At 38.1% G+C, this 13,483-nt stretch overlaps 1 protein-coding gene across 2 annotated transcripts in view; it reads right to left on the reverse strand.

Annotated features, from left to right (window-relative positions):
• Positions 1–343: 343 nt before the first annotated feature.
• The window catches only part of LOC144631586 (uncharacterized), a 31,698-nt gene continuing 18,558 nt past the window's right edge, over positions 344–13,483 (reverse strand). For both annotated transcript variants that reach the window (XM_078490043.1, XM_078490044.1), the window contains exons 6-7: positions 11,170–11,760; positions 344–6,163 (exon numbers count right to left, since the gene is read on the reverse strand). In XM_078490043.1, coding sequence (XP_078346169.1) covers positions 2,496–6,163; positions 11,170–11,760 — 4,259 coding nt within the window. In that variant the 3' untranslated portion in view covers positions 344–2,495. The remainder of the gene's footprint in view (positions 6,164–11,169; positions 11,761–13,483) is intronic.

Raw genomic sequence — 13,483 nt, forward strand, 5'->3', positions numbered from 1 at the left:
CCGGTTCGGATACATCCGGGTTCGTTCTATGACACGTGATATCCCCTAGGGAATCGCACGTGCGAACTTGTGGAGTTTTAGTTTAGTTTTTGCAGTGTATGGACAAACAGTTTTTAAAACGTGCCTTTGCAAGTTTTGTGCACCCTTTCTTGGACTTTGACATTGTAATAGGAACAGCTTATATATAGAAGCTACAGACTGGTGATCGTCTCTGCGACGGGATGCAACAAACCCTAAATGTTTTTTTTTTTCGGGGACGTCTCCCTTCTTATGAAAGAACCATTATCTTTTGCTTCGCGAGATAACCATTATTTGGCACTTATTACGAATAACGAACACAAAGTTACAAGTAAACCGCTTTTATTAATTTGTCAAAACGTTTTACAACCTACACAAAGGCTAAAAAATATAAAAACGAAAAGACTAGTTTCCTTCATCTAAACAATACATCAAGGTGGAGCAACACTTTCGAACACATTGAGTGTATTCCTTTACATAAAAACAGCACCCTGTACCTGCGAGAAGCTCTCGTTCCTAGCCCCTTACTGAAGGGGAAGGAAGGGTCACCACTGATGTCAAGCTTTCTCTTGATGCCATGCGTCCTAATAAAATTCCTCCCACGGAGGAAACAAGTAAGCGACTGGGAACGAGAAAGCAATTGCTTAAACTTTTCGCTACAAAGTGCTGTTGACACATGCTCTTTTAGTCTCAAGTAAAGCAAGTTTTATTTCTACTTTTCTGTGGGATTTAAACCTTGGTAGGTAAAATAACTTTTCTGTTCTGCAAAACATCGTTGTTCGCGGTACATAAAGTGTCCGTTTAGTATAATATATAAAAAGTTAATAATAAAGCATTATCCGCCTGCTAAACATGTCATCATTGTATGTAATCTACTACTCTTTGACATTTTCAGTACTTTAGAACCCTACTTTAGAGTAATTAAACAGCATTTTTCAAGCGCCTTAAGCGAAGCGTAAAAACAGTAAGGATTGTTTAAACCTTCTTCTTGTAAAGTCTTGTAACACACAGTTTAAAACATAAATTAGATTACAAAACATGTATATTAACAAGACTTCTACTCAGCACTTTGAAAGTAAAGTCTGATACTACACAACAGAAACCTGACGGAACCAACAATACCATATGTTAGAATTCAAAACTTTCAAACCCTTAAACACTAATTACAATGTAAAAGAGCTAACAATATAGATGGAACGACTCAAAACGCGAGCTTTAAAAACTCTCCAACCTAATTGTATGTAATCACCTTAACTACGCCTCTATCTTTGTAACTCATTTTTATGTTATTACACTACACACAAAAAATGATTTAATGGCGATATCGTGACATAGCACATGTTAAGCGAGCTCAAACTAGAAATAATATATTTGAAAAAGATTAAACCTTTTTGGTTGAACGTTTTACTTTAATAAATGTTACACTTAGTATTGCAAAGTATATTATATTGTGTAATTTGCATCTAATCAACAACCATAGCATAGTTAAAAGGTATCAAAAAACTATAATGAATCAGACGGGTAGCAGCTCTCGTAAGCTTGTAATTTAAGTGGTCCTCTAGCGTAGCAGCTGCTAGTGTGGTTTGGGATAGGGGCATGTTTTTTTCGAAGGGAAGCGAGTTATTCATGTTATACCTTGCGAGAGCTGCTTCATAAGCCAAATGGATATGAGAATGCATTGACAACTTGTCCAAATGAGCTGCAATAATCTGGAATAATGTCTTGTGGTAGTTTCAGATTATTTCAAATTAGCAATTCCACTGTAATTTGAGTAGAAGTAACCAGTACATGTTCCATACAATAAGCAATACAAGCTTTTTATTGCACTGATCAAAGAAATAACAAAAACGACTAAAATACTAACTAAAAAATCAAATGCCATTTTGCCAACGTTTTAAATCACGATTAAAGCAACGTTGAGCGGGCCTTCAGAGTTTGGTAAAAATATTTTCCTCAATATTTTTAGCTAAACTAAAAATGTGGAAAGGACCCTTGTTTCCTACTTTCCTACAAAAAAGTGCACATGGGCAAGACAAACGTGGCTGATTTGCTGCAAATATGTCTAAACCTATGGAACATTGGGCATCGGTAAGTGCTAAAAAGGTCCAGTGGTAAATTATTTTATGTTATCCAGGACAATGCAAAAATATATTTTATCGCATTGTAGAGGGGTGATTCAAGCCCGGGATTCAAGAATAAAGTAAAACAGATTACTACAGAACCTCAATTTGAAATAGTTTTATTTGTTGCTAACTGGCTGATATACAAGCAGCATCTTTCTTACAACATGGCGGGAGAATGCTGTACAAATACAAGTGTCTCTAATTCAAATGAACAACAGTTTAAGCACTACTTTAAGTGGATTAAATGGCCCCAATTTGTTTTAGACCAAGGGAAAACTCGCAACAAAAGCACATTTTGTCTAAAAAGACTTATTACTAGGCATTCACAATGCAGCTCATCAATGTACTCCTTCGCTACGAATTCACGTCCATGTCCTCTTCGTCTTCATCTTCAGATCTAAATGGTGATTGTGATCCTATGTAAGATGGGCCTACCCTGTCAAAGACATTTGTCAGCTTTTTGTGGCTGTGAACAACTCGAATCACTTGATAGCCAATCACACCACCCAAAGTAAGAGCATGACAAAATGACTTATCGCTACCCCTTATGCCCCAGTAAGGAGTATTGCGTTTGCCTTTGTCGTAAATTTGAAATTCCTCTTCATGGAAAATGATCTCATCAGTGACAAAATTCCTTTTCTTTAAGGCACGAGTGTTGTTGAGAACCACTTGGTATCGCTGTTCACTTTGCATGTAATCTGCGGCGGGATACTTGCTTGTGTAGTCATACCTTTTGGTTGATTCATGAGCAATGGAAACGCCCGCTATGTGGTCAACCGCTTCTTCAAATAGACGCCTTCTGCATGCATCAACAAACTCTTGTTCACAAGCTTTCATTTCCTCTTCTTTTGTGAGATCTCCATCACAGTCCTCGGGGATATTTGTGAAGGGAGAGTGCAAAAGGCCTGGGTTCTTTTGCACCTTAGCAAAAGAATTACCATCTATAAGAAGGGACACAGCACTTCTCTTGGTCTTTTTGGCAAAACGTGGCCAGTCGGCTGTGACGTCATCAATCAGATCGTGTCTTTCATCAAGAGACAATTCTTTCACGGTCTTCTCTTGGCATGTTTGAAAAACACGTTGACCAAACAACAGCCCCCTGACAAGTGAACACTTATGCCACCTGCGATCATTTCCATCAAACTGGTACATAAATTGGATATCATCATCTATTGTCCAATAGAGAGAAAATTTTAAGCATTCTGCCAGGCTTTTGATAATGGCCCTGGTTACACCAATTCCTCGCCCTTTTTGAGGCAAAACAACGTACATCAGCTTGATGTTCCTTTCTGCTGGTGACTCTAAATCATCGACAGTGGACTGGATAGTTTCTAAGTGCTGTTTCTCCACAACAAGGAAAATGTTTAAATCCTTGCTTTCTTTTGCCACCCCTTCATCTCCTCTGTTGCCGTCTTCTTCTTCTACGTCATTTGTACGTTCGTCCTTACTCCAGGGATCTACCTCCAGATAGAAGTTACCTCGGATGTCTGCGGTTGGACCAGGCCGGATCGTTGGCATAAAAATTGGTGCTACTTGTTGCGTGGGGTCTTTAAACTCCTTACGAATGGTATCAAGGTTGTGATACATCTTGGGGGAGACCCATACTTGCAGAGAGTGTTCTTCAGGAGAACCTTTCTTCACGTGAATTTCACTGTCTGAGAGGTCTTGCATAATATCAATTTTACAGGTGACAGAAGATTTCTCATGGGCAAACAAGCGCTTCCGTGCCTGTATCAGAAGTTTGTCCACTTCTGGGTCATGACGGTCTAGGATTGAACTGGGGTCCAATGGAATATTAAAATGATCCTCGTCGCTGAGTATATTAACCAGGGCCTTTGCCCAAGAACGTTGCTGCTCTACACTCTGTGACTGTCGAGGTACCAAAGCACCTTTCCCAAGGCTTAACTTCGACTCTAGCTTTCGAATTGCCTCAGCTCCCTTAGTACCAGGTTTAAGGAGAAGGTCGTTCATTTCTTTGATTATTTTGCTGTGACTGGATTGCAACGGTATAATGCTGTCTTCATGAGCATCTTTCATTTTCTCCGGGAGGGATATATCTGCCTGTACATCCAAGCTAGGGTGAGGGTTTATCTCACGAATGGACTGGGAGCAAAATTTGATTACAATATCTATGGGTTTATTTAACGATTTAAAAACGTTAAGCCTGCTTGCATCATCCTCTAATCTGCCAAAAGAAAACAGATCCTTGACATCTTGTTTCAGCAGTGACATAAAGTGGAAATGTGATTTCTTATATTCCTGGTCACGGGTTTCTTTCTCAAGGGGACCTCGCATGATGCGGTCCAAAAGAATATAGAGAAATTCGCTGCACAGGACTTCTCTTTCGTCATGACTGGCACTTGACCAACGCCTCTTGTATTTAACAAATGGGTTTTTGTTTTTTCCTTTCTCTAAAAGATGAAGCAAGTAAACTGGGGCACTGTTTGTACAGTATTGCTGGACTCTGCTTTCAGACAACATATCGCCCAGATCAATAAGCTCACTGATATCTCGAGACGCAGACCAATTTTCATTTTTGTAATGCTCAATCAGTCTGTGTCGAAAATTCTGTAGTGATTCTTTCAGCCTTTTTAAAAGAAACGTCAATGTTTCTTCACAAACCAGAAAGTCATTGTACAGGTAATGATAAATTTCCTCAATGTCATACTGTAGTAGTGAAGTTGCGGGGTTTATATTTAAGCTATACACAAAATCACTTACCTGATCAGGATTGGCAAACATTTGAAAGTTTGGAAGTCGGCCTTCTTTAACTTCGACCTTGTGAGATTGACTCTTCCTTCTTTCAGTGGTATGACTCTTGCCAATACGTGTCCTTAGTTTTTTGGCTGCCCAGTGAACCTTTTGGAGAAATGGATGTATGGTTTCTTTGATCTTAACATTCTGAACATGATCATTGATCACATTCTTCAACGACTTAATTAGCCCAGAATTTCCTGTGTGAAAATAAACCACTTCACTTTCTTGGGACAACTTCTCCAAAAGAGCCTCTCCGTTAAGCTGAGGAAGCTTTTTTCTTACATCTTGGTAACAGTCTGGTGCAGTCTCCTCGTCTTTGAAACCACTGGGAAGAAAGTTCGACCATGCTCTATCCAGATCCTTTTTCTTCTGTTCGCACAAATGATCAAAATTGCATGACGACGCACTTGATGTTTCTCCTCTGTCGTTCACAACGTGAACCAGTTTCGGACGCGATGTGAACTCAAACTCCTCACGCCTACGAAATATCTGCGCAATATCTTCTGACGAAACTGGCCTTCCCGATTTGCTGTTGTCAAAAAACAACACCACGTCAGCCTTACTCAATTCAATGTTAATTGAATCGTTTCCAGTTTCATCACCGAGTCCGGGCACATCAACAAACTCCACATCAACTTCCAGCTCTAGGTGACCACAGGTTGTCATTGCTCTCTCTTTCAAATCATGAAAAACTGGAAATGGCCCTTGAAGCTCTATGCAATTTACATCACTCAAGCTTACAACCTTTTCAAACTTTTCTTTAAGTAAGTTATTTACGCGTGCCAAGGTGCCATTACCCAGTTCCTCTTCGGGAAACCATACATCAGGGCTCACACCTTTCTTCTGTTTGTGCAACAAGACCTGAACCCTCTTGCCATATTTTACATATATTGGGAGAGGTGTCTGGCTACCGCCTGATGCGGAAGGGAGGGGCCCATTTTCCACCTTATCTTCCCCACTTAAACCATGATTTAAAAGAAAGTTGAGGAAAAAGCTTTTACCAGCCCCAAGTGGCCCAAAAACAGCGAGTGAAATGCATACCTTACTGTCCGAAACAAGTGTGTTATGGAAGTTGTCAATGCTTTCTCGGATTAAACTTTTGACTTTCTCACGCCTTCCAGTTTTTTTTAGGTCGTCATACAGCAAATACCATGCTCCTTCTATGACATCAGAACAAAGGCTAATCTTCTCCCACAATCCTGCTTCCGGAGGAATTCCTGAGAAACTTACAATTTGGAACTGCTTCTTTGCATACGTGTCAATGTCTGCAATCAAAAAGTGGAGTAAAAAAATCAAACTGATTAAGGACATCCGCGGTAAAAGAGAATGCATATTAATATCGTAATATCTGGAAATATACAAACATTTTTACCGTTCTATGAAAATAAGGTTATTGAGCCTAATGCACTTGCGCACTAGACTCTATGCTTGCCTAGTTCCTAGGCCTCTATTTTCGTCGCGGTCAACTCGTTTCGGATCACGTGGTCCGAGCGAAAAAGTGAGGCCTAGGCAAAAACCGGGAAATTGAGACAAATGTCTCAAGTTCGATGAGCGCGAATCCAGCTAAAGTCCGGCCGTAGCAGAACAACTTGGAGATGCTTTTGGACGAAAATATCGATAGCTTCGAGTTAAACAATTTACTATATTTCATTTCACAAGTAGGAAAACGGGATATCGTCGGGAAAACGAGTATTTTGCGACAAATTTGAAGGTACGTCAGTTCGCTAATGCCATCTGAAGTCATTTCAAGCTTTGGTAAACAAACTTAAGACTTATTGAGAACTAAGCTTATATTTTTTTGCGACGAAACATTTTCTGTCACATTATCAGAAGCTGTCCCCGAGTCAGAGATCCATCAGTGTGGTCAAATTGAAACACCATCAAAGAAAAAAGACGAAAGTAAACATCTCTTATAAGCCTGAAGTAATATTAATATTTACAACAACAAATGGCTTGTGTGCACGACTCGGAAGTATTTAATTTGTAAGATTGTACCTAAATATGAAAAACATCTTTCATGGACAAAATTCGTGATTTCAAGCCTATTTACTAAACCTCACGAATAAAAATTTGTATCAACTTAGTTCCCGCTTGGTTGTTGAAGCAGCAACTGTGAAAATGTGTAAGCTAATGCGATATGATTTCAACTCGAGTAACGAGTAATGTAATAAATATAGATTACTTCATAGAAAGTGCGCCGTACGGATTTATATTCACGAGTTGCAAAACTTTGGGAAAACGAACGAGTGAGCGTAGCGAACGAGTGAGTTTTCCAAAGTTTTGCAACTAGTGAATATAAATCCGTACAAAGCACTTTCTATGCTGTAATTTGTTTATTATATATATAACGAGAATTCAACCATTGAGCACTTTACGCCGATTTTTCCAGTTTAAAACCTTTGACATACAACATCTGCAGTTAACGGCGCGAGAAAACAAAGCTGCAAATGCGCATAGCTTTTATACAAGCGAATTCGCTATTTCAATAATATACATGTAAAAAAGAAAAATTACTGGCGACAAACTCTCCTAGACAAAAACTTTATTTAAATAAACACACTACGTTACATTTACGTTAAAAACTTTGTATCGCATCGAGGAAACTTCGCCACAAGCGAATAAACTACTGGCGAATCAACTGGCGAATTGTGAACAAATTGTGGCAACACAATGAGTCAGTTAACTAAACAATAATTACCACGTAAATCCAGATTAAAAATGCAGTTTACTTAACCAAGACGATCCCAAAAGTGCCTGAATATTCTTAGAAAGTCCGCAGATGTGTTGTTAGTTCCGATGAAAGTCTTGTCTTCGCTTTCACTTATCGACACTTCGCCTTCGCCTGTCTTCGCTTCGCCTTTGAAGAATGATTTTTATCACTGCTGTATTCTTTAGGTTTTGCTTAGCGTGTTTCTGTTGGCTTCCATTGCCATTAAGTTCTTAAAAGGCAAACTTTTGTAAAGGAAGAAAACGTGTAGCAATGTTTTCAAAACATAAACTGCCGTAGGGAGCAAACTTGCAGCTCGCTTTCTCAACCTTGTTGGAAACCATTTGAATTCTCGCACTGTGATTGGTTAAGTCGTACCACTCTAGACGTTGATTGGTTATATTTTTCACATGTGAAGAAAGCTGTACGCGAAGCTGATTGGACGTATCGCTTTTTTCACATGTGAAATATAGCAAATATAGAATTCTATTTGCAAGGTTTACTGCTTAAAATTCTCGCTATATATATGATAAATTGTAATACAGTCCAGTGGTTTTCTTTGGAGGGAAGTCAGACTTCTTTGGAGGGAAGTCAGTTCTGCAGAGAAAAATAATTATTAATCCTTTATCTGTACTGGAGCTGTATATTTTCACAAGGATGATGTTATTTTGATTATAAAGAACATGCATAAGAGAAATGAAGGAATGCAGAAAACCTGAAACCCTCCCAAAATATTGACATGCTGTAATAAAATAAATCCAGTTAAGAAAAATAAACTCAAAATAATTTTAAAAAAGGAAATTCTCAATTTTATGTAATTGAATAAAAGCTTTATTTGTCACTCTGTGATTTCCCTATCCTGCTTGTTGTCCTCTTAGTTTTTTGGATATTTTTTTACCCTCAATTCCTCAGTTTTCCCCTACATTTCCATGCTAACAGTTGCTGCCAATATAACCCACAAATACACATCAAAATGATAAAACGAGTTCCTAAAGTTCACCAATGGCTATGTTGTGGTTCATTTATTATCCCATGTTCAATTTTTAATTTTTCTTCTGTTTTGTTTATGGTATTGTATGATCATTAATCAGTAAAAAAGGGAAAATAGCAAGCCACAGCAACTATTTTTACAGTGCATAGTTTAATTTCTTATACATCATAAGCATGCCACTTCCAAAACGAGCTAAAAAATGCTACTTCAGTCTTGGGTAGTTTCCCCAAAATCAAATTTTAATGAAACAATCTCATGTAGAACAGAATACAGGACAGTAGGGTACCAACAAACTATATTTTAATCCTCTTGGAATAATGAATACATACATGTATTTCAAAATATCTTGATCGAAAAACATTTTGTTTTTAGCCTTGCCTTGCAAAATTCCATCTCATCGTATCTGCTTTCATACGCGAAATTTAATTCCTGAATCAAATAAATAGGACAACCTATGCAGAGCGACCTCTCACAGTCCTTACTCTCAGTTCACTGTAAAAGTCCTCTGTTCCGAATATCAAAATAGAAGCTGCTCTAAAACAGCAACTACAGTGTATTGTCACCTGAGTTATGTTGTTTATACTGCGTCTTTAAAATAGTCGTCGAACTCTTTTAGACGTTCTTCTGATTAGCACGTATCTGCCGAAATCGATGGAGTCGGGCCGACAAGAAACATGCGAGGTAATTTCAAAAGGATTAAAAAACCCATCAACTAGTTTCGGGGCATCGACAAGCGTCAGAAATCCGTAAATTGGCCAACTTGCACCTTTACGCAACTGCTCGACTAACCGCAATTTTGGATTCAAAAAATAATTATGCACGCATGCGCATCCTGTTTTTGTCTAGGCTTCCCGAGGCCGTTCGTCCCGGATACGTCACCGAAACGAGTAGTGACGTCAGTAATACCGTGAAGGCCTGGGGAAAAAGCCGTACAGGAACTCAGTAGGCAAACTCTATGCCATATAGAGCAGAATGTAATGGATTCAATCACTTGCAGCTATGCTGTTTTATGTTTCATGCGTATTCGGCCTACTCTTTTTTTCACAACCGTAACACAATTTTTATTTGTTGCATGGTACTTGTGTTTTGTTTTAAACATGGTGACATTACTTCTAATGATAATATTATTAACAATTAGATTACGAGCTCGAGAACTCGAGAAATTGAGAGCAAATAACCTAATCGTTTTAGTAAAATTCTGAGTAAATTTCCTATAAATAAGGGGAAGTATGTTTTTTTTCTTGGGGGGAGGGAGGGCTGGGAAATTTTGTTATTTTTTCCAAAAAGTGATGGCCCTCCCTTTCGTTGTAATGAAAAAAATCCTATCCGCCTCCCCCCCCCCCCCCCAAAAAAAAAAAAAAAAAAAAAAAACTTTAGGATACTGACAAAAGTTCGACTCTCCCCTCCCTACTGCACGGCATTTTCCATGCCGTAAAAACCTGAGAACAATTTGCTTTTGATCGCAAAATGTCTGAGCATGAATATATCTCGATATGGAATGTGTGCACGCCGAAACAAGAAGAGGCAAACAATCAGTGTGGGATATTATTTTACGTCTTATAGGGTGGAGCACATTGTTGGATCTACTATTAACTTTTCAAAACTAAACGACTTTGGAGATCAGGCAGCGGATAGTCAACAGCAAGAAGCTGAAGAAAAGATACCCGAGTCTAGTGCGTCTCGATAAAGAGCCGAGGGAAAAGGACACGATCGTCGTTCGAGTAAATTATGTGCCATGGCATATAGATGTAGAAATGTAGCCTAGTACCTTTAATAAAACTCCAAATTGAATCAAAGTAGGTGAAAAAAAAAACTCAAAATCTGTAAAAATGAAAAAAAAATTCCCATTAAAAATTCTGGAAAAGATGTGTGAATCTCCCCTTGAATAGCTCACAAAGAGGTATGACCCTCCCCTTTAGGTGCTCACTTTCACTGTTGACCCTCCCCTCTAAGGCCACACCTCTCTCCCATCCCCCCAAGAAAAAACGTTCCTTCCCAAATGCAATCCAGTTACATTTAAACACCTTTAAATAGGCAACTAACTACCAAGCTTACCAATTTCCATTCAATTCTAACTTTGGAATTGTGTATTTCCAATGGTAATTTTTCATATATGTATATTGCAATCACAAGCTCATACTCTAATTGTTAATAATTAGTGAATAAATGTTTGTTGTTAGTCTGCAATGCAGTCACATGTTATTTATGTAGTGTTTATAGGGAAGGAGGAAAAGAAGAAGAGAAAGAACAACAACAACCATTCAATTTATCACAATCTTTGGAGGATCGACGATTTTTTCAAAACTTTTTCAGAGCCTTCAGTACATTATTTATGGGTTAAGCTGAAGACACTTTCAAAAATGTACGATTTTTGTGCATTATAATTTGTCAATACTGCACTGTCGGAGTTTGCTGACGACAGGTAAAGCAAACTCACGTGATCTATTTTAACCAGTTGGTGGATTTTGGACCGGACAGTGAACGAAGATTGTTTATTAATCATAAATAAACACTGGCAATGACAACAACAATAATCAAATAATAACAACACAACTAATACCGAGTAATCTTACCTATTGTCTTCTTGACGTCGGATGCAATATTTTTGGCTTGACGTGGTGTAAGCTCTTCAAAACCAGAGAGTGGGAATAGACTCTGCGGTCGTTTCACAATCAATCCAAGCTGTTTGAAATCTGTTTCTAAGCCAACTGGTACAATGATGACTTTAATATATCTTGAAGATAGCAACTCAGCTGCTGAGAGAAGGCGATCATCCTCTTCTTCACGCTCTTTCACATTTGATAACTGTTTTCCAGTTGTTATGAGAACAACAAGCTGATGTTGGTTTCGTCTTCCCTGCTTAAGTTTACTGAGATTGTGAGCCGCCTCTTTTAAAGCCAAATCCATTCTTCTGCATTTTTTGTCTTTCATTTTACAAGGATCAACTGTTTCAGAAGATTTTTCATCATCTGGATTAAATGACCTTAATGTTTGACATTCATCCCCATATACAACGAAAGCAGCTTTGGAATAACCCGAGGTTACATTCCAAAATTTGGCCAGATGTTCAGCAAAATCAACCTCCCTTGTTAGTTCTTCTTCCGTCACACTTGAGGAAAAGTCCAAAGCAAACACAACATCGGCACCAAAGTCTTTATTTGCAGCTGCAAAAGAAAGGTGTCTGAGTCAGGTTTATTTATATACATGTATTTATATGTTCTGCAGAACTATTTTTTATGAAACAGCTCCGAAAGCGGATGAAAAATGGTTAAATATCAAATACACCATGTAAAATAAAATAAAGGTGGCCATAAACGGTTTACAGATCAGTTCTTACACTTTTATGAATCAGTACTAACTCTTTATCAGTTTATGCTACAATAACAGTGTCAAGCAAATGCTCAATTATTGGTGAACAATTATCAGCATGTTCTTGACGTAACAGGTTACCATAGCAACAGTATAAACTGTTAAAGACATCCTAACCTTAAACTATAAGGACGTTCTACACCGTAGTTTTATTAACTTTTCCTACGGTCATATAATGAGTCTCAGTGATGCCGCAAATACCGGCCATTTATCTCAAGTTCGTTTCAGGGATAAAGTTCGTTTATAGAGTTCGTACCAAGAACAGGTCTTTGATAAAGCTTGCAATAAAGTTCATTGATAAAGTTCGTACCAAGTTCGTTTCAGGGATAAAGCATGTGGGAAAGTATTATGATTCTGGAATTTTGCGCTCGCAACTTAGCAAAGGCTACTTAGATTTTGGCCAAAAGTTATTGAATTGAGTTCAATTAATCGGAGACAAACTATCTGCGGCGTCAACTTTGATCAAACTGGGTCTGTTTTGCGAATAATGCTGGCATCCTTACAGTAAAACTCTCCTTAAAAAAGGTATTTGCAAACGCTGTACAGCGAAAATGAGAGCGAAAATCGATGCCACATAAGCAGAAAATAGAACAATTCTATTTCTACGTTGCAAATGTTTTCGTTTTTTTTTTTACAAAACCGAAAAAAAAACGTGATCTAATAAATGAACTACAAGGGTCACCAAGTGTCTTAAATTGTAAAATAAAGGTAAAGTTGTAGCAACGGCTACTAGGCACCATTGTAATTGTTCATTTTCTTACTCAGACCCTCGCTCGACGCCTAGCTGACATGGCTTGACATTCCGACATGAGTTACTTATGTACGTAGCAACGATGCACATAAAGAATCATTTTATGTGCTTTACAAACACAAAACAATTAAACGGTAACCTCATGTTTACGACGAAATGAAATTCAGGAGTAAAGCAGGTACTGAGGATTAACTTGGTCAAACACTGTAAACTTGTGTTTGTAATTCCACTGACCAGTACATGAAGTTGCAAGATTTTGTGAGTAAGCGCAAGGAAACACAAAGAAAAGGAGCACGTGATCAAAGTCTTGATGAACAATAATCATCCGTCACGGTTTAACAAAAGTTGTGACACTGAATAAAGTAACAGCATCGTCTGTTGTTTTACCCTATGTGAAAGGCATAACTGAAAGAGTATCCGGAAACTTCTACGCAACAACCCCTCAACACGTTACGTCATTCTAACAAAATACAGCATAAATAAGCTGTCCTGATGTTGTTCTGGTTGTTCTGTCGGTAATAAGTCATATATTGAGAGTTCTTATTTCAAATTATTTGTTTTGCATGAACGTCACAAAGGTCAAAGTTGTTTGCTCTACAGTTCCTGGGTTATTCGTCGCTCTTTAGCAAACTCTTACATTATTCTATAAAATGTCCATAATCGAGATAATTATTTGTTTATTTCATTTATGTTTGAACATTTTCTCGCAAAATCTAAATGAAAAAAATGAGGCGCGCTGCCGACTAGCCATACGGTGGTAAAACTGG

Source organism: Oculina patagonica, chromosome 12 (genome assembly GCF_052425735.1).
Source record: "Oculina patagonica isolate OP01 chromosome 12, crgOcupat, whole genome shotgun sequence".
Lineage (NCBI taxonomy): Eukaryota > Metazoa > Cnidaria > Anthozoa > Scleractinia > Oculinidae > Oculina > Oculina patagonica.